The sequence below is a fragment of the Caloenas nicobarica genome, chromosome 13, assembly GCF_036013445.1.
Source record: "Caloenas nicobarica isolate bCalNic1 chromosome 13, bCalNic1.hap1, whole genome shotgun sequence".
NCBI classification, from domain to species: Eukaryota; Metazoa; Chordata; class Aves; order Columbiformes; family Columbidae; genus Caloenas; species Caloenas nicobarica.
This window is the reverse complement of record NC_088257.1, coordinates 7,847,524-7,867,985: the sequence shown is the minus strand read 5'-3', so window position 1 is coordinate 7,867,985 and position 20,462 is coordinate 7,847,524. Positions and strand designations below refer to the sequence as shown.

General features: G+C 47.3%; 2 protein-coding genes across 13 annotated transcripts; one reads left to right on the top strand and one right to left on the bottom strand.

Moving 5' to 3' along the window:
- Positions 1-710: 710 nt before the first annotated feature.
- Positions 711-18,158, bottom strand: HNRNPH1 (heterogeneous nuclear ribonucleoprotein H1). 12 transcript variants are annotated; one of them, XM_065643792.1, is made up of 15 exons: positions 18,069-18,158; positions 17,394-17,504; positions 9,852-9,911; positions 8,743-8,880; positions 7,724-7,879; positions 7,386-7,529; positions 5,753-5,891; positions 4,561-4,739; positions 4,268-4,339; positions 4,055-4,194; positions 3,751-3,886; positions 3,502-3,585; positions 3,316-3,387; positions 2,118-2,210; positions 711-1,514 (listed from the first exon to the last, which is right to left on the bottom strand). In XM_065643792.1, exons 2-15 carry the CDS (start codon positions 17,440-17,442, stop codon positions 1,390-1,392), a joined length of 1,587 nt encoding a protein of 528 aa, XP_065499864.1. In that variant the 5' UTR covers positions 17,443-17,504; positions 18,069-18,158; the 3' UTR covers positions 711-1,389. The 12 variants fall into 12 exon arrangements, with proteins under 12 accessions (XP_065499864.1, XP_065499874.1, XP_065499863.1 ...); XM_065643802.1 differs by lacking the exon at positions 18,069-18,158 and adding an exon at positions 9,085-9,179 and having other exon boundaries at positions 17,394-17,422; XM_065643791.1 differs by lacking the exon at positions 18,069-18,158 and having other exon boundaries at positions 17,394-17,668.
- Positions 10,698-16,654, top strand: LOC135993919 (deoxycytidine kinase 2). The gene is made up of 7 exons (XM_065644121.1): positions 10,698-10,916; positions 11,818-11,933; positions 12,339-12,532; positions 12,800-12,947; positions 13,468-13,583; positions 15,038-15,137; positions 16,381-16,654. The coding sequence occupies exons 1-7, from the start codon at positions 10,817-10,819 to the stop codon at positions 16,402-16,404; spliced, it is 798 nt and encodes a 265-aa protein (XP_065500193.1). The 5' UTR covers positions 10,698-10,816; the 3' UTR covers positions 16,405-16,654.
- Positions 18,159-20,462: the final 2,304 nt, after the last annotated feature.

Genomic DNA, 20,462 nt, shown 5'->3' with positions numbered 1-20,462 from the left:
CGGTGAAAGGGCAAATAAGTTTACTATGGCAAATGCACAGAAGCAGATTCCACTTCTGCCATTGAGGAGAAGCTTTTTCCCTTGAGGTGCCAGAGCCCTGGAACAGGCTGCCCAGAGAGGTTGTGGAGTCTCCTTCTCTGGAGACATTCAAACCTGCCTGGACACATTCCCATGTGATCTGCTCTGGTGAACCTGCTTTAGCAGGTGGTTTGGACCAGATGATCTCCAAAGGTCTCTTCCAACCCCAACCACCCTGTGATTCATTCAGGGAGGAAATTCCAGAGCTCAAAAGCTGTAACTAAGCTGCTTATAAAACCACATCTTTAAGCATGGTGTTTGACAAGTGGAATTTATTGAAACATGGTTGCACCAAGCAGCAAAGTCCATTGACACAGCATTTTGACTCCAAAGAGACACCCTCAAGTACAGAAGGACCCTGGCCCCCATGTGCAGCTCTGGAGAGCCCTGGTCAGGTCCCACCCTTGGGTTCTTTGAACTGACACACTGTTTTGTTCACCAACGCCCCCAGCTGAGAGCCCCCCATTATTTAACACCCCCCCAAGAGCAGCTTCCAGGTGAGAATCTCTTTAGAAGCAGTAACAATGCACATGGCAGAGGCATGTTAAGAGTACTACAGCCACCAAAGACACACAGTGACACTTCTGCAGGTGTAGCTACACCCCAGAAGTTGGAGGTCAAGAAGGAATGAGTTCCAGTTTTTAAAAGGAAGATTTATTTAACAAGTTTCACTTAGCGCAATACACCTAAAAATGAAATCACAATACAATGAAAGATTAAATCAAGGCCTCAGAATTTTATACGAACACCAAGACCAAAATCCTAAAGTAGCCGTATTGCGTCTCAACATGTTTCCCCCATTAACTTAAAAAAAAAGCTTTAACGTGCCTTACAGGATATTAAAAGAAAGAAAACTAGAACTAACATGCCAAATGTTCACTTTGAATTCCAGACACAGCTCCTATATTGTTTCTTTACAAAAAAGCATGTCTCTTTCAACATGTATTCAAAACAGTGTTGATGTAATATGGTATAAGAGCAACATTTAACGTAATTCAAACAGCTTTAACCTAAATACGCTTAACTGCTTAAATACACTCCTACAACAAAACTAGAGAAACGCTCAAAATTGTTTAACAGTTATAATCTTTACTCAACTTGGTTATTACATCCTAGATGAATGTTTATTTTTGTATGTTCAAAAATACTGAACCTGAAAGGTTTTAAAATAACAATCCTCAATTCACTTACAGTAAAGCATAAATCACAAGCTTGTATTGCAAAACTGTTAAACTTAAGGGGTTTTTTTGTTTTTTGGGGTTTTTTTTGTTTTGTTTTTTAAAAAAGATGCGACCAAAAGTCAGCGATTGGTTACATTCCCCAGCCACCACTCATGTTGGACATGTTGGACATGCCGCCCATGCCGTTCACTCCCATGGACGCGCGGTTCCCACTGCTGTAGTAGCTGCTGTTCATGGCACCCTGGCTCCCGGGGTCTGAGGGGGAAAACCGACAGCAGGTTCACAGCTGGCTCAGGCCGATTCGTAGCATCCTTCCCCCAACGCCTGTCCTTGCTGCGCCACCTCGTAAACACCAGCCACTGTGCCCAACACTGCAAAGCGTCAGTTTACAGCTCCGTACCCAAAATTAACGTTTATTGGTTGTTCATTAAGAGCCAGCTGTCTTGCCCTCCCCCTTTGAATTCGGGGTTTCTGTCCCTGTTCTGTGGAAGTGGAGAGCACCCCCCTCCCAGACCCTCCCCTCTTTGTACACATGTAGCCAAACCAGGTTGCTCTCCAACTTCCACACAGAGAAGTGATCACAGTAACCCAAGTCTGGAGACCGGCATCTTACACAGAATAATTTCCCCAAATCCCGCCACCCCTGCCCCTTCCCCACCCAGCTCCAAGTTCCTCCTTTCAATTTATTCCCCTCCAATTCTTCATTAGTTTTAAAATTCACAACAGCCAAGTCTTTGACTTTCAGGGCTTGTGCTGCCCAGTCTGTACCATGGCCGGTCAACACCAGGAACAGCACCTTAAGGCACACTAAGCCAGCAGCACTTGCCCCACGTAAAACCAGTGAAGAAATGCTCTTACCATATCCACTCATGCTGCTTTGACCACCATATCCTCCTCCGTAACCCCCACTCAGCTGCTGGTTAGCTGGACCACCATAACTGGATTGGCTTCCTTTCAAGTTAAGGATAAATGCGTTAAGAGCTCACCTGTCCAAGTCTGATCATTATCAACAAATCCACCCTTCACCTGACTCACAGCTCCCCTGCTCTGCACTACCATTCTCTCTCACCCAGGTGACTTTATTCCCAAATAGATATGGTACCAACCTCAAAGTAAGTGATAAGGTTTCTCAAGACATTGCTACAATTGAGCAGCAACAAGTACTTTAAGAATTACTGCAAGTGCTGGTGATTCCCAAGCTCTTGCTGTAAGGGTTTGCTTCTGCAGTTTCTACAGACTATACACAGCAGGATCAATCTGCTATTGTATATAATACCTCAAGAGACTTAAAACTTGTCTTTAAACAACCTCACAGGAACACAGCCCCTGCCAGTGTCCAGCCCTTCAGGGGACGCACAGCTCGTTAACAGGAGTTATTCTGTGTACAGCCCTAACAGGGACTCTGCTGTTCCACACTGGTTGTGCATCACAGCCCTGCTACAGGAGACCTCTGCTTCAGCTTAGTCCCTACTGCCCTTTCACCTCATCACTTGCCTATACTCTGAAACTTTATCATCATCATTAAGGTATCAGCATGAGACTTCAAATGTTTCATGGTCACAACACCACAAAAGCAGCAGTGTATGTACATACCCGCATATACAACCCCACCCCAGCAGCCTTGAGAAACAAACCCCCCAAAACCAAGCACCACCTTGATCTCTATGAGACTAGAGAAGTCAGATATCAAGAAGTGTATCTGCTTTAGACACACAAGAGTGGCTTTAGACTTGTGTTACAAACACACAATTAAATATTTTCAAACATTTTCAGAGTTTGCTAGAGCAATTCAGATGGTTTCTATAAATTCCAAATCGATTTTCCCTCCCCACCAAGACCAGGCTTGAACAGGTCACTAGACACAGATACATCCTTTATCAGACTATGCTCTGGTCTGAAACAAAGAAAAAGGCGGGGGGGAAGGAGAATAAAAGAACAGGCATCTGCCACTTCCACACCACCACAATCTCCTCATTGTCCCTCACACATCACATTTGGCACCACAGCTTCTTCAACCTATTAGTTGTTCAAATACATCCCCAAAAGCTTTATATACCTGCCAATGTGCTAGTGTTCCAATCTTGGACTACTCCTTCCGATTCCTTGACTGCGTGATTGAGACAGAAAGCTGGATATCAGTTTTTGTGTTAGGCATGGAATAAGCAAGAGCTGGACAAGATGAGCCAGCTCCTTTAAATATCAAGGGTTTGTTTGGGAGTGCAGTTAGACTGCTCACACCTACCCATTGCTCCCATCATCTGACTGCCGTAGGCACCACCAGTTCCGCCTGCTGTAGAATTCAAGAAGAGTTCTACGTATCTGTGTTCTGGAAGAAGAAAGTTTTGCCATGAGACCATTTCACACCAAATCCACACACAGTTTGCCTCACTGCAAGTCAAGGCTGCAATAAAGCCTTTGGCATCCCAGTGACAGACACACACCCTGCAGTGTGTGTTCTCTAACGCCATGTATTCGGCACAGTCGCACTTACGCATATTTGCTTTGTCTTTGGACATGGCCGCCACTGCGTCCTCATGAGTAGCAAACTCGACATCTGCCTCTCCAGTTACTCTGCCATCTGGTCCAATTTCGATGTGTACTCTTACAGGGTTCAGAGGCGAGAAGAACTACACGCAAAATAGTCAGACAGATTAAAACGCACCAAATGCAACAGCTCAGTTTTACAGCAGCTCTCTCAAGGAACTCTTGTTAACTGCCATGCAGCTGACATGCCCAATAACAATCACCAAATCTTAAAGCCATGCATGTAAGGGAGCAGCAGATTTGGAACTCACGTTGTAGATGTCATTCTCCGTAGCTCTGTAAGGCAGACCTCTCATGTGGACGCAGTGGCCAGTCGTGCTCTGGAAGGTGGACGTCCCGTCGCCATATCTGTGGTCCGACATCCCTGCAGAGAAGAGAGTCCATTCTAGGTCTTTCAGATGTATTTTAGTTTCTTTTGAGACATGTCGTAAGTTCAGTTACTATTCCTATTAGAGATCTCTTACCTCTTCCAAATCTATCAGACCCAAAACCATAGCCATCATTATACCCATTGTAGTCATCATAACCTCCATAACCTATAAATAGATTGGACAACATGTTCATTTCAAATACAGAAAGAACTCGATATACATGAAAACACTACAAACAACTAGTACTACAACATCCAGTTTCTTCTAGAGGAAATAAAGCCAAGCATACATACAAACCAGCAGTTACAAAGCAGGGAAGACACTACCAGGTCCAAGGGTTGCTGCTTCTCGGATGAGCAGCTCCCTCTTGGGCTCCATGTTCTTACCTCCTCCGTATGCTCCACGCCTCATTCTTTCCAAGCTACTTCCTCTACCAAGACTGTTATATCCGCGCGTCAGACCAGGTCTGTCGTAAGGACCAGGTCTCTGCATTGCCAAGAGCTTGCGTGGAGGGTCGTAGTGAGTGCGCACTTCTGCTCGACTACTCTTGAAGATCTCAATGTACCTAGAAGTGTTTCCACAGAAAGAAGTCAGTCTTTAATTCCTGCCACAAATACTTCACAGCTTTACATTAAAACAAGCCATTTAGTCATAGCCTCAGAACTGGCAGTATAGTTTAAGCCAGGTTTCTTTACATTATGTAGGCAATGACATACTATTACAAGCACTACATTACTTTCAAATCAGTGTATTTTCAAGAAATTACAATTACTGAAGGGTTTACATGCTCCTCATACTTCACAGTATCCCAGCCTTAAGGGTGGGGGAGCAACATTGATTCCCCACCCTCCTCCCCCCAATTTAAAGTGTTAGTCAAAAAAAAAACACCAACGAACATAGGAGGGACTGACGTCCGCTCAACTCAGCACTGTTTTGCTCATATGGCAATGTAAATAGAGGGTTAAAAACCTGATCTCCACCAAGATTTTAACCCATCAGGATGCTACAAAAAGCTCTGCATGTGCTAGTGAACCCAGCCTATGCTGTAGTGATTCAGCGTAGGCAAAAAGTGCATGCTTCAATGAAAAATAGTCACAAGTAAAATAGAATAAAAACCCTTTGTGACAATTTCTTGAAAGCTATGCTTATTACATTGAAGATTAATACAGTAAGAAATATTGTTACATTTCAACTTATAAAACAAGTTTAGAAAGTATCACATTTTCTTATGGTAGTAAGAGTACTGTGCATGTCTTTAGAGCTAAAAGGCATAATTGGTGCTATTTGAGAAGTTAAAGCCATAGTCTCTCAACTTTGTCTCTTTCAAGCTATCAGTTTTGCGCTCCTGTTCGTACCAGGTTTCCAAAGCACAATTAAGCTTAGTCCAATTTTATCTTCCATTTTGGGTAAAGCCAAACAGCCTGTGCCACATGCACATCAGCCATACCTTTACTTATCACTGAGTTAGAGACCAAATTAATACTTCTGTTTGGATGTCAATACTTTCAGAAGAGAGAATATGGATTTACTTGGTTACCATAAGAAAAGTGACATAGCCAACCAACCATCCATCCCCACCTGTGCCCTATTCTTTCCTTGTGTTTCTTTAGAGCCTTTTCAGCTATTTCCTGTGAAGCAAACTGCACGAAGGCCTCCCCCGTACTCCTCCCCTGGAAGTCCACCGGCAATGTTATCCCATTTGGCACGATTTCCAACCCTTCAACCCAAGGACAAATAACCCCAGTAGGGGGGCAATATTAACATCACAAGCCCAGTCATGAGTTTTTCTTATAGCTTTAAATACACCAGAATTTTAACACTTGTAAGTGAATGGTATGTTGATTCTAGAACACTAGAAGAAAAACCATGTCAACAAAGAGATCCACGATCACATACCATTCAGTTTATGTTCTTAACACACCCTGCAGAGCACAGAAACATTCTGAGTGTCACGGACAACTCCTCAGATAAGGCATCTAATGCAGGGTGCATTAAGAAGTTTACATATCATTACAAACCTTTTCAATTCTGTGAAAGCATTTAAGATGAACTTTTAAATATAAATTAAATTTGAACACAGCAAGTTAAACAGCTTTATATAACAAGTATTTTTACTAGAAGTCACTCAGGTAAAATAATTAGTCTTATGCAAACATCAAATTTCAGCGTTATTTTTTATATCTTTAGGAGCGCTCAATTAAGAAAAAAAAAAATCATGAACTAATTTCAAAAGTAATAGTCTCCAAACAGAAGAGGCACATTTTGTATATTAAGTACATTAACAGCTTTTGAAGTTTGATTCACTTAACCATGTAAGAAACAACTTAAAATGCACATGCTTAGGAATTGTTCTTGTTCACAATATATTACTGATTCAGAAAACAAAACAAAAAACCAAACAAGTTATGAAGTTGTAAAACTGGAAATATTTCTACTGTATTTTAAGTCAAAAAAAACATTAAGCTCAAGCATATCTTGTTATAGCAAAACATTCCAGCTAATTTTAACATTCACATTTAAAGTCTACTACTTTGAAAATACTAACAAGTCTGAGATAAATCAACAGATTTCATTCTTATGAATTGGAATGCTATTAAAATTCCTTAAAAAAATACAACACCTGCAAAAAAGTGAGAATGAGTCAATAAAAGACATTATCTCTTCCTCCATAAAAACCTGAAGCTGCACATCAAGGGGTTTCCCCCCTTCCCAGGAAGTGGAGTGGGGAGGGGGAAAATCTGTATTTGGAATTGAGCTCAGTAGGTTGGATTTTTTCCTTTTTCCTGGAATCTTATTCAATACTAAATCTAAATGAAGCCATGTGCAGGACACATGCCCCTCCTCGGCTCCTGTTCCTTGTGCTGAGCTCAACAGCAAGTGTGCTGAACAGCGTGAACCGGCTAAGACTGGGGGTGGAAATATCCTCCTGTCTGGTCACTTTTAATTTGGAAAGCAAGACATTTGTTTTCTGCTATCCTTACTTGGAACAGCATGTCCCACTAAGTATAAAACAGGACAGCTTTTCAGCATTCCCTCAGTTATTTAACAAACAGTTACTTTAAGAAGGATCCCTCAAGGCCAGATAATTAAAGGAAAATTTCTTATCTACTTTTAAAACCCATCAGAATGCTGTTGGAAGTACTACTGGGCAATCCGTGCTTTTTTTAGCATAGACCAATAGTTCTACAGCTACTACTTTTATCCCACATACCTGAAAAAAACTGTACAATTTCTTCTTTACTACAGCCAAATGGGAGTCCTCTAAGACGTACAAAACCATCATTAGCCGTATCAGGGCTGTTGGGACCAGTATGCTTCAGAACCCAATCCATTTCAACGTTGTTTGACTTGAAGACTGTAAAAGGCACTTAGAATTAATGCATTCTGGAATGTGCAACAGTTTTAAAAGTCATTTGCCTTGAAACTAGTCAACTTATGATACACAAGTTCATTTGTCCTTTTACATGCATTTTAGAGAGACAGAAAAGCAACTAACCAAAAACCCATCAAGCACAAATACATTTAGTCAGTTACTAGACCAAGTCAAACCTTCAACATATCTGTGTCCCATTGTTTCTCTGTCTTTTTTCAGTGCCAATTTCACATCCTCCTCTGATTCAAGTTCAGCAAATGCTTCTCCACTTGGTCTGCCCTCCCTGGTGTAGATGAAACGGATACCCAAAGGCCCATTTAGAATTTTGCAATCTGAAAATGAAACAAGGAGGCCAGAATTATTACAGGAACACTGTGACTGTAAAAGTTTCAGATATTCTAAAAGGAAAAAACCAAGAGTAACTATCACATTATATCAATAAGACAAAATCGGTAATGTTTTTCTTATAACTTTTATAGTGATCAATAAACTAGGGCACTAATTAAAATCAAATTACCTTTGTCAAGTCTGAAAACTAGCAAGACATTAAAGATAAATGCATATTAGATATCTATTTTCAAAGCTTTGCTGCTTAAAGTCAAGTTGAATATGCTTTTGATTGTAACTCAGACTTTCTCATCAGCATGAAGTGAAACAAGGAGTAGTAACAATCAGTGTAAGTATAATCAACTAAACTAGAACCAAGTCCACTATGCCAAACTGCTGAAGCAGCTTTAAAGTCTCCAGCCATTTAAGAAAGTGCGCATTTATCACCATTATTTGTTACTGCAGAATGCTAATAATTTGGGGAAGGGACATAACACACTGAACACTTAACACAAGAAAGCCTATTAGGACAACAGCAACAACTAAACTGATTTAGGTCAACCTGAAGAACTTCCAAGTTTTCTTTGAAATGGAAGCTTCTTTTTTTTTTGCTATCCCAGCAACGCACAGACTAAGCCCCTTTGTGCCCAGTTCCCGCTAGGAAAAGCGCAGCTTTCCGCACTGCATCCTAGCTGAGGCACTTCTTGCATTACAAACTTCACCAGCTACTGAAGTGCCCTGAACACTTTCTGGAACTTCTCACTGCAGTATTCACTGCCAGTGTCCCCAGGAGGAACCCAGAATTGACAAGAGAGCCCAGCACCTCTCTCAATCCCTATTTCCCGCCCCCCCCCCCAGTTCTGCTTACCAGAGAAAAACCTCTGCACTTCCTCGGTGGAACAGGACCAAGGCAGCCCCCTGACTTTCACCACATATCCCTCGCTGCTCTCCGTGTTGAGCATCACATTGGGGGTGAGGCTCTGCTCCGTCTCGGCTTCTGTGGTTGCTGGAGAAGACCAAAGCAGACCCTTTGAGCGGCCGCCCAGCACGGCCGCCACCCGCACCCCCTCAGAGCGCCCGGCGGCCCCCTGGCCTGTGCCCACCCGCCCCCGAGCCTCCTCTACCTCGGACCGCTGCCCACCTCACACACACACGCTGCTCCCGCCTGCCCGCCCCCCGGCCCGCGCCCAGCCCCCGTCCCCGCACGCACACATGGTGGGGCTCCGCGGTGGTTCTAGGGCTCCGAGCCTGATCCGCTGTCCGGAGAGCGCCTAGTCCCGGTCAGGCGGCAGCGAGCGGGCGAGCCTGTGGCGAGAGCGCGCTAGGAAATGGCGGCGGGTGCTCCCGCTTCCGTTGGGCCGGCCCTTCCGCCGCACAAAGAACCCTGGCCCCAGACACCGCCCTGCCGGGCCCGACGCCTCGCAGCCCCCGCCGACGCGCACGGCGCCCGTGGCCGACAGGAGAGCGGCGTGTGGCCAGCGGCCGCCGCGGAGAAGCTCCCGGGAGGGCTCGGGGGGGCCGCGGCGTGGCCGGGGCCGGTGGCGGGGCGCATGCGCATCAACACCCGGCGGGCCCCAGTTGCGCATGCTCTGTGCTGCCACTGCGCTCCGCCCCGGGACACACACCCGCCACACAAACGCTCCCCGCGCCGCTCCCACCAGGTTGCGCATGCGTCCTCGCTACGCTATGTCCCACCGCCCCTGGTAGTCTGTGCGCATGCGTCATCTGCCTACACCTCCCCCCCAACAAAGCCACGGCGCGGGCTCCCGCGCAGAGCGCGGGGCGGAGCTGCGCGCATGCGCCTCTCAGCGCCGCTCTCATACTGCGCATGCCCCGCAGGCTGGTTTCCCCCCGCCCCGTCCCCCCGCCCGGGGAGGGGGGGCCGGTCCCCGCTACCGACACTCGCCCCCTCCCGCACCGGCACGGCAGAGTGAGGAGTCTGGCTGAACAAAGAGGTGTGTGGGAACTAGCACTTACCAGCTTCAAATGCTGACGCTACCCCACGTGAAACAATCTGCTCGCTTCGGTCACTGAAGCCTGGTGTGTTTGTAGGAGATGGGGAAAGAAGAGACATGGGTCACAATTATCATAAAAGAAAGGAAAATATAACTCCCTCCCATCTCCTCCAAACACACCGGACCTAGCTAGATTTCACCCTGAATCTCATTATTATACAGGCAACAAGAAGTTACACGAGTAACTACAGTCACACAACCTATCACCTAAGAATCCTTCCTCCCCTTTTCTTTACCCTGGACAGACCAAGCAGTTCATGTCTCAACTTGCCCACACAGGTCAGAGAACCCATGCCAAGAGTTAAGCTGACTCCATAACGCCCCAGGCACGCGGGAATGTAGGAGCTGAGAAGCTGCTCAGAGCAGCACCTCACCCTGCACCCATGCGTGGTTCCTTTCCAGCGGGTACTGGGAGCCCTGGGCTGAGCCACTGCACTGCCTGCAAACCTACGTGGCCTCATCCCTCATGTAACTATGTAAAATGTTGAGTTTAACAAATACCAATCCACACCACTAACAACTACCTCCCCCCAGAGCTTTCTGAAAAAGAAAAAAAGAAAAAAAAAAAATACTCTCAAGTTTGTCTCTAAACCAAACAACACGGAGAACTCGTTTACATTAATGCAAATCAATTCAGTAAGTGGAACAGTCTTACTGTAACTTCCTGAACAAAGCTCTGCTCGATTTCACAAACACCCATTTTAAAACCTCGCGGGCAGCAGCAGCCGCGCTCCCCGGGCCGGGCGGGAGCGGCAGCAGGGGCAGAGCAGGAGCGGCCGCCACCCGCCGCGGCAGGGGAGGGGGCAGCGCCTCCGCCTCCTCCCGGGGAGTGGTGGCGGGACGCGGCCATCCCGCCCACCGGTTGGCGGGAGACTTAAAGTGAGCCGGAGCAGCCGGGAGCCCCGTGTGCTCCCGCTCGGCGCCGCCATGTCCACCCCCGCCAAACGGCACTGCCGCAACCCCGCCGGCTCCCCTGACTCCAGCTTCCAGAAGCGCCTCAGGAAGATTTCCATCGAGGGGAACATCGGTGAGCACGGCAGAGGGGAAGGGGCGGTTGGGCTCTGGGGACAGGGGGGCCCTGAGGGGGCACAGGTGGCCAAGACGCGGCTCAGGGGCCTTTTCCACGGACCCCTCCAAGGCAGCGGGGGATCCTGCTGCGGGAGAAGCGCAGCCGATGCTCGTGCGCTGCCGCCGGGCCGAGTCCCGCTCCCGGCGCCACTCAGGAATTGGCGCCAGCGCTCGGGTAGGGGCATCCTGCCGTCCGCAGCCACCGCCCTGCCCAGGCGGGACACGCCAGGTGTCCGTTACTGCAAGGACGCAGCGTCCTCTTTCGCTGCTAACTGCCGTCGGGGGGGGGGGGGGGGGGAACGGACTCTTTAAAGAGACTAAACACCCTTCCGGGGCTCAGCAGAGACCCCCTGGCGTGCCCCGGGGCCGTGCGCGCACTCCCCGAGCCTCAGCACCGGGGGCGATGGCGGCAGCGCGAGCCACCTCCCGCGCGCCCGGCCCGCAACTGCGTCACCCGCGCGCCCGCCGGCGCCAGCTCGCGGCGCGCACGCGCGGCGGCATTTCCCCCTCGCCCAGCGCCCCCTGCCTGTCCTCCCGCACAGCGCGCGGAGCCCGCTCCTGAAATGGCGGCACAGCGGCCCCGCCAGCTCCCTATCGGCCGCCAGGCCCACGCACGGCCTGCTGGCGCTGGAGATTAAACCTGTTTTCTGGGAATGTGCCACTAGCACGGTGCGGGCGGCCCTCGCCAGCCCTTCCCCAGCGCTCAACCCCGTTCCCTGCTGCCCAAAGCCTCCTCTGCAGCTCCACACCTCAAACACCACAATGCCCACAGCCTCTGAGAAACCTCACAACCACTGCTCTGTCAGTAAGACCACAGTCTGATCTGCACCCTCTGTGAACTTTTCAAAAATCTTCTGCAGCTGCAGGGAAGTCAACGTTTGTCAGGCTACTAGAGAAACACAGCGATGAGTGGGAGATCATCCCCGAACCCATCGCCAAGTGGTGCAACATCCAGACGGCTGAAGATGAATACGAGGTAGGTGTGCTGGGTCTGAGGCTTGGGGAGATGGGAACAGAGGAGACTGCAATGATTGGCCATAAAGTCATGCCAAAATGCAGCTATACTGGGGCATCCAGAATCATCCTCACTATCTTACCCATTGGCCAGACACTCAAACTGTAAAGGCTACTTAGGAAGATGCTATTAAATCCAAAAAGTAGCTCTACTCCACATAAATTCACGATGAAGTCTGGCACTCCATGAACAACCTATTCTAAAGAGGCTGTCATAAAGACCACCCTCAGCTGAGAAACAAATCCCTTTGTTCCTATGCCTAAGCATTTTCCTAAGGAAAAAATTACAAGGTCATCAATTCCTACTTCAACATACCAGAAATCTGGATTGAAAAATACATTGGTTTTAAGTTCTCTTGTTTCCTAGGAACTTTCAACATCTCAGAAGAGCGGAGGAAATCTACTTCAAATGCTGTATGATAAACCCACAAGATGGGCTTACACATTTCAGACCTATGCTTGCTTGAGCCGAGTAAGAGCACAATTAAAACCTGTCTCAGCCAAGCTACATGAAGCAGAACATCCAGTGCAATTTTTTGAAAGATCTGTGTACAGTGACAGGTAAGTACTCTCAGTGCAACAAGAGTTCAAATTAAGACCTCCAGGTCTTTATGCTCAAAGACATGAAGCTGGGAAAACCCTTGATATTAAACTAGTATCTGCAAGAAGCAGGTTTGATTCAACAGGTAGGAGCTGAATGGTATTAAGAGTATTTTACAGATGTAAGAGTGGGCAGCCCTTTTTTCTGTACCATAATTCTGGTTCCAGTGAAAGTGGTTTATTTCACTTTGGTAATTCCTGGTATGAGACTAATGCCTTTCATTGCAGATATGTATTTGCATCTAACCTGTTTGAGTCTGGGAATATTAATGAAACGGAGTGGGCTATTTATCAGGACTGGCACACATGGCTTTTGAATCAGTTTGAATCAGATATAGAACTGGATGGCATGATCTACCTAAGAACCACACCTCAGGTATGTTCACCTAAGATGAAAATATTTCAGTTCCAACTTCACTATCCAGGAGCTTGAGAGTGTACAAAAAACTAAGTATTAATGACATAATACTTCAGTGACTAACACTGAATTAGCTCTCCCAACCCAAATGTAATGGGAGGCCTATCATAAATTCAGATTTAATTCAGAGATCAAATTAAAAACCCCTTCCGAGCTACTGTTCCGATGTCAGCAAATGCTACAGTTGCTAGCATCCACCTCTCAGCAGGGATCCAAGGCTGAAATTGAACTTCTGAATCAAGTTTGACTTCCCTCCCCATACAGTTCCAAACTGAATATTTTAATAATAACTAATGACATTTAGCTAAAGTGGCTCAAGTTTGTTGTTGTTTATTATAGATTTAACTAATTTATGTGAAGTTAACATGCACTAATGTCTAGCATTAGTCCTCCTGATTTAAGGACCACTTTATCTCTTTAGCTGATTTAGCCTTCAACACATGTATAACGTTCAGGCTTGTACCTTTTTTTTTCCCAGAAATGCATGGAAAGGCTACAGATGAGGGGAAGAGAAGAAGAGCAAGGAATTGAGCTCGAGTATTTGGAAAACCTGCACAATAAACACGAAGCGTGGCTTCACGAAAGGACTATGAGGTACGAACCCATTTTTTGCAGACAGGTTTCAACTTAGAAGTCTAGCCTCACTTAGACACGGTTGGAAGGACTTATCTTTAGACCCACTCCAAGTTTCTTGGCACAGAGGTGATTACTCTAGGTTATACACAGAGAGAAGGTCATGTGTTGGCAGGGAAGTAGAAATTTGCAAGAGATGAAACTTCATCTAATTTAAAGCCTCTGTTAAGCATTAGCTTCAACTAGAAAGCTGTGTAGTTTTAACTCCAGCAAGGATATAAATTTTTTGTTAAGTGGAAGTACACTGGAATAGGACAGAGCTGAGATAGTGTTCAGGCAGCTGATCACGTAAGTTATTACATGAGGGCAAGTCCTCAGCTAGATTTAAACTAGGATGACTATATTTCAACAAGGTTTAAATATTAATCCTAGCTTCAAAACAAACAATCATCAGAAAGGCTTTTGGCAGGTACTACTGCACACAAGAAACACAGTGGCTAAGTGATCTCTGCTACATTCACCCCCTAATCTCCTTATGTAAGGAATCTCTAAATGCTAAGCCAGACTTTAGGTTTTCCCCTAGAGGAACCTGAAATACTCTACCAAATGGTAAGCAAAACAATTCCAGGAAAAGTATGTTATTTGTGACATCTACTTTCTGAAGTTTCATGTAGGATGACTGAAATGCTTAGGAAACAAGAAGGCACTGTGTATTTTGGAATTTTGGGAATGTTTATATTATGTACTCATTCAAAACTTGAGAGCAAGCATTTCCTATATTTTTATAGGAACAAAGTCTGCAAACCCAAGAAAGCTGTTCAGCGCACTTACTGCATTTCAGAAATCCTTTTCACACTTAGGAAGCAGAATAACTACTGCTTTGAGAGAACAATACAAGCAGTTGCACAACTACAGCTCCTGTCTGCTCCTAACCTGTAGCCAATGTGGTCTTGCTTATCTCTGAGCCATTTTAAATACCAATCTTATAACATGTTTAAGAGGTCATCCCCACCAAAGGAAGCTTTAAAACTGTATCTTAGTAAATGGATTAGCAGTTAACTAGAAAGCAGTGGGGGAGACAGAGGGCAATTGATGTTTTAAAAAAAAAAAACACACACACAAAACACTTCCTCTTATCACATTCCTGATAATGGACTCCATATCAAAAGAATGAGGTAAAGGAAATTAAAGCAGCATGAACTTGTACAATAAAAATATATATTAGAAGGCCAGATTTGCAAAATACATTAAAGCTGTGGTGATATGGTGTTGACTGGGTTATACAAGAGCTATTAAGGAGTGACTTGGGCTTTATACTTGAGTCATGGGCATCAGCATTAACATCTCAGGTGCAAGTGGCAATGTGAGCAATGCTGCACCCTTAAGGAGGGCTTGGAAAGCAACTGGAAGAGCTAGATTTTTATACACAGTACTTCATACCATTTTTACTAGCATGATGTTTTTCCACTTAACAGAGTTGATTTTGAGAACCTTAAAGAGATTCCCATTCTAGTTTTGGATGTCAATGAAGATTTTAAGAATGATAAGATTAAACAGGAGTACCTGATTAATAAGGTAAGTATGTTTCCTCGTCTGCTTTTATTCTGCAGTAATAGCTATAAGTTACCAATTTACATTCTTAAAATTTGTAATGAAGTACTTGTTCAGGACTAGTACAGTGAGCTGCCCTCATATACTTACGAAGCTACATGGCTACAGAAAAGGCTTTTTGCTTTCCTTTAAAAAAAAGTCATTAAAATCGTTTAACCCCACCTCATTATCCTCACAACTCAAAGCAAAACTGTTTTTAAAGAGGGGCAGTTGTGGGGGATGCAAGTACAAAGCAGCTGGACTAGTCAGACTACTCTCCACCAAGTCTGCACTGCCACGCTGTTTGTTAAATAGTTCACAGAATGATACTGTCCAATTCATGTCAGCCATGATGTCTTCAGAAAAATCTTAGAGCTATCTTTGTCACCTCGCATTCTAGAGATCTAGGCTCTTCCTGGACAGATGCAGAAAGCTGAGCCTTGTAGACAGTTCTAAATGCAAGAAATGATGCTTCTAAATAGAGTTGGGAGAGTCAATAACCATTTGAGGCAACAATGTGGGAATAAATGGGTCATTCGAGTCAAAATGGTGTTTGCAAATTCCAATGAAAGGAAGGACTTAAGTAAATACCCAAATGTTGTTCTGCTGGAGCCATGTGCTATGTGCCCAGTCCACAGAAAAAAAAAAAACACCAAAAACCAAAACACACAACACACAGCAAAAACACCCCCCCTAGTACTTAAAAGGCATCAGGCTCTTCCCAACCCTCCAGAGCTATAACATGACTTACTTCACTTACAGGGACACTTAAACCTCCCTTTCCCCCACTGCCCCAACAAGGCTATTCTAAGATGGAAGACTGGCCAACTCTCTAACCATATAAACCATTTTCCCCATCTTGTTCTGGGTCACAGACTGCTAAAGAATCACTCCTTCAAGACATGCCAAATTCTCCCAGGGGAGGGGAGAACAGTGTTCAGCTGTGGAGTTTTGTTGGTAAATTATATCCTCACAGAAACTATCAGTTAACACCTTAGGAAGTTATGAACCAAACTACACTCATACAGGCCAAGTATTTTTTAATAATTAATTCTACCTAGTACTAACTTATAAATCTTGGGTTCACTGCCATCTGCTACACTGAGAAGCATTTCAGGTCATGAATTACACGTAGAGGCAGAACAGCACTTGTCCTCCAAGAAAGAAAGGGAGAACTCTAATGCAGCACTTTTTTAAACGCGTAAAATATATTTACTTCTTTTCACAGGTCAAGTCTTTCCTGACTTCCTAAGAGCATGAAAATTAATTTGAATAACAAATCCCTGAAGTTCAAGAGTTAAACCTAACAATCAGTGTATTCTTAAACAATTTAACTGAATGTAGTACTTGTATAGCTTATTTGAAGGCAAGACTTAAGTGCAAAATATGGTTTTGTTTGGTTTTCTGTTTTGCTTGTCTGACCTGTGTGGGTTTTGCTAGAATTTTCTGTATAGCTAAAAGAAACAAATACGGGGTGCTTTGATACTTTATATATATTCTTTGCTGTTTAATAAAGATTTTTTTAATCCTTATTTTAAATATTATTGCCTAATAACTGGCTTTAACAAGAGAGGAGTTAACTGGTTATCAACAGCTGACAACCCAGTAAACAGAGATAGCAGGCGCTCAGGCAGGGCTGTTTTGCAAGAACTGGCATAGTTCACCATTTTGAGACGAGACTGTTATGGCGTCCAGAAACCTTTACTTTCAACTTCTGCTTTATTCAATTGCTCTTTTCACAGGATTTATGCTACTTAAGGATGGTCGTTACCGTAGCCACAAAGTTTACACCTGCAATAAACTATAATTTCAGTATATCTTGTTTACGACCTTCCCCCCGGGTAAACAAGTCCGTCGCCGTCCCCCCCCCCGCCCCACGCGCACGGTAACGCAGGAGCGGGCGGGGACGCGGAGGCCGCGACACGACAGCAGCCCCACGGCTGCTCCCGCCCCGCCCCGGGCACCGCAGCGCCCGGAGCCGCGGCCGCCGCGACACACGCGGCGCTGGGGGAGGGGAGAGGCGCACGCGGCCGCGCCGCGAGGCCGCCGCCCCCCCCCCCGCTTCCCGGGGCCGCGCGCGCCGCTCCCGCCGCCAGCCGGCGCCACAGTGGGGGCTCGGCGGCGTCACAGCCCGAATCGGGCGGGACCGGCCGCCCCTCCCCCACCCCGCACCGTCCCGGCCGCCCCACCCCCACCCCGCTTCCTCCTCGCCACCGCCCCCGCCTCGCCGCCGGGCCTTACCCAAGCCGGGGATCTCGCCCTCGGTCTCCTCGGTGTGACAAGGGTCCATCTTGGCCGCGCCTTCCCCACAGGGGCCACGAAAAGACAAAGCTCGGTGAGGACGCTCGGGCGCTGCGCGAACGGAAACAAAAGCTCAGCGGCCGTCCAAGAGACGCTCCGGCGAAGGCAGACCGAGGTTTTTCGGTCGTTTTTTCGCTGCTCCCACGGGGATGGGGCGCGATGAAGCCGCGGGCCGCACCAGGCCCAACCCGCCTGCTCGTTCCTCCTGCGCAGCGCCCTCCGCCCCTATAAATACCGGCCGCCGGCGCTGCGCAGCGCGCTGACGTCACAAACCGCCCGCCCCTGCTCCCTCACCGCCCGCCAGCCAATGGCAGCGCGACAAATTGAACTCGCCGGTCACGTCCGGCGGCCCCGCGGGGGGGCACAGGGCCGGGGGGGCACAGGGGCGGGGGGGGCGCGGCCGCCCCGGGGGGTCCCGCAACGGCCACGGCGGGCGGTTGGGGGCGGCCAACTCCGCGCACGCCGCTCGCGCACCGGGCCGAGTTCGACACCCCCCGCCCCGGCGGCACGCCTCGCCTGTTTTTCTACCCAAACCCCAAACATGGCGGCGGCTTTGTCCCTCCCCGCCCGCCGCGCCGATCGCGCCCCCCCCGCCCCCCCTGCACCCCTGCTCACGGCGGGCTGCGGCCGCGGAGCTCCGGCGGCCAGCGGCGATCGGCGGCTCCGCGCACTGCAGCAGCGCCCGCCGCCGTCAGGTGGGCTGGGCTCCGCCTCCCGGCGCGGGGGGACACGGCGGCCAGCGGACCCCTCCCGGCGAGCGGCCTGGTCGGGCCCGTCCCGCGGGGAGCAGGCCGCAGGCCGCTCCGCTGGGAGGAGAGGGGGTCAGGCCGAGCCGCCAGCCCCGGGGGCGGCGGGGCAAAGAGCGAGGGGCCGCGGCACGGTCGGGCAGGGCGGGGCGCGGCCTGCGGGAGGCCCCTGCGCCGAGATGGCGGCCGGGGCTGCGAGGGGGCCCCGGGGCGGGCGGCCCGCACACCGGCCGCATGAGGCTGTTTTTGCAAGCGGAGGTGCCAACAATGGGGAGAGTAACGGCAGCGGCTGAAAATCTGCCAGCCCTGAGCTTTCCAGATCGTGCTCTGGGAGCGACGCTTTGTTTGTCTGGGTTTAGGTGAGGCAGGTTTATTGGCCGCATCCCTGGCAGGGTGATACAAACGGGCACTCCTGCCCTCCGCACCCAGCATGCCATTGGCCCCACGCCTGGCCAGACCAATCCCTCTGCAAAACCATGTTACAAAGAATCATCAGCTAAAACAACTTTAGATTAAAATAACTGTAAGGGAGCCAGTGCGTTTGGAAAGGCGAGTGGTGACCTTAGGACTGCAGAGGTGTGGCAGCTATTCACAGCTTTGTTTCTGACTGGTTAATGTAAACCAAATCCCTTTGCTAATCCTTCTTGAAGCCGTTTCATTTTTAACAGTGACTTAATGATAATTTTTGTCTTCTTGTATATTGATAATCATACACTGGGGTATATTTGCTGTGTGTCATTTTATTAGCCTGACTGGTCTTTTTAGTCCCTTTTGCTGCATTTGAATAATGATGGCGAATAGGTTCTCTGTTGTTTGCCCAGCATGTGACTTCATGGCTTTGAAGTGGGCTGTACTGGCTGATTTCTTGGTATCTAATTTTCAGTGATAAATAAAGCCTGGTTTGCACAATACTTTCTTGATCGTATGTTTATGATGGTCAAACAGCATTCTGATGTAAGTTTTCTCCTTAGAGGTCTCTTAGGAAATTAAAATCATCTTGTGTTCACACCGGCAAGAAGTTCTGCTGTACACATATTCTTCCAGTGTTAGAAGACGGGTCATATGACTTTTTTTCAAATACGTAATTGCTATTAAGCGTAGGCAAAATACCTGCCTGGCTTGAACCTGACACATCCAACAGGAAGCTGGGCACAGCCACTTCTAGGGAAAGAATGTGACTGTGAACAGCAGAGACAAAGACAAAAATAGTTACCAGAAGAGTTATAATTAGCCAACATACATGCAGTGTTTGAAAGATGAAAATAATTAACAATTCAAGTGTAAACTTCCATGCCTTGCTTCTGTGATTTCTTCTAGGACTCAAGCATCATCAGCTTACCTGGCTTTTTTGTTTTATGGTGCCAGCCTGACACCTGTATCTTCCTCTCCAGCAGACACAGCTGAACTGTAGTGTGTCTGTCAGGATGTCTGTCAGCAACTCGTGCTGCAGCTTCAGGTACTTGTTTTTCTCTGAAAGGGCTTTATTCTGCTTCAGAATTTCACTGGCCTGTTCTTGCGAAGGGAAAGGCACACCTGCTGCCCACACTGTTGGGGAGAGGAGCTGCTCTCATTTTGCTGCTTGCATTCCCAGAAGATAAATTTTCCTTTGTGTAAGTCAGCCTGGGGAGGGCTGTAATCTAAGCCGAGCTCAGCCTGCTGGGTTTTCTAGTCCATCTGGTAGAAAATGGGCAAAGAGGTGGCCTCTTGGGTAGAAATCTGCTGGAGAAATGATCTGCCAGAGAATCACACAACCCCTGTGCAACATGCCCAGTTCCCTCAAAGTTCATGGTGAGCAGGGCTGGGGGTAGAAACGCACACCAGGACAGCATGAGCACCGCTCCAGGCATCAGAGAGATCCATACAGCTGAGCAGAGAAGTCAAGTGTTAAATTTGACCAAAGTAAAGCTCTTCCTTGAAGCCTGCTACCTGCTCAGGAAATTTCTGTTTGGTGCCAGTCACAAATCTCTCTTTGTTAGCTTGCTTAAATTTTTTTCCTAGACAAGGAAATAATGGAGAAAATCTGCAGCTCTGGTTCAAGGGAATATTCTGGTTATAGGCATCTAAGCATATGGAGACATTTTGCATGTCTGGAAGTGATGCAGATGTTGATTTCTGAATAGGTTTTGGAGATATTATTGCAAAGCAAAAAATAATTACCAATAATTCTTTTATGGGTCAGCATTTCCCATTTCAGGGACAACAGTGATCCGAGTTTAAATACCTGCTCTGAAAAGATGATAGAACTCATTATCCATCATCCTGA

Bases quoted from the DNA above. Each gene is read 5' to 3' on its own strand.
- LOC135993919 (XM_065644121.1), top strand. From the start codon at position 10,817: ATGTCCACCCCCGCCAAACGGCACTGCCGCAACCCCGCCGGCTCCCCT. The intron at 11,934-12,338 runs GTAGGTGTGCTG...CTTGTTTCCTAG, and splicing joins CGGCTGAAGATGAATACGAG to GAACTTTCAACATCTCAGAA. The intron at 12,948-13,467 runs GTATGTTCACCT...TTTTTTTCCCAG, and splicing joins ACCTAAGAACCACACCTCAG to AAATGCATGGAAAGGCTACA.
- HNRNPH1 (XM_065643792.1), bottom strand. From the start codon at position 17,442: ATGGACCCTTGTCACACCGAGGAGACCGAGGGCGAGATCCCCGGCTTG. The intron at 8,881-9,851 runs GTAAGTGCTAGT...GGTCTTCTCCAG, and splicing joins AGCGTCAGCATTTGAAGCTG to CAACCACAGAAGCCGAGACG. The intron at 2,211-3,315 runs GTATATAAAGCT...TTAACTTGAAAG, and splicing joins GAACACTAGCACATTGGCAG to GAAGCCAATCCAGTTATGGT.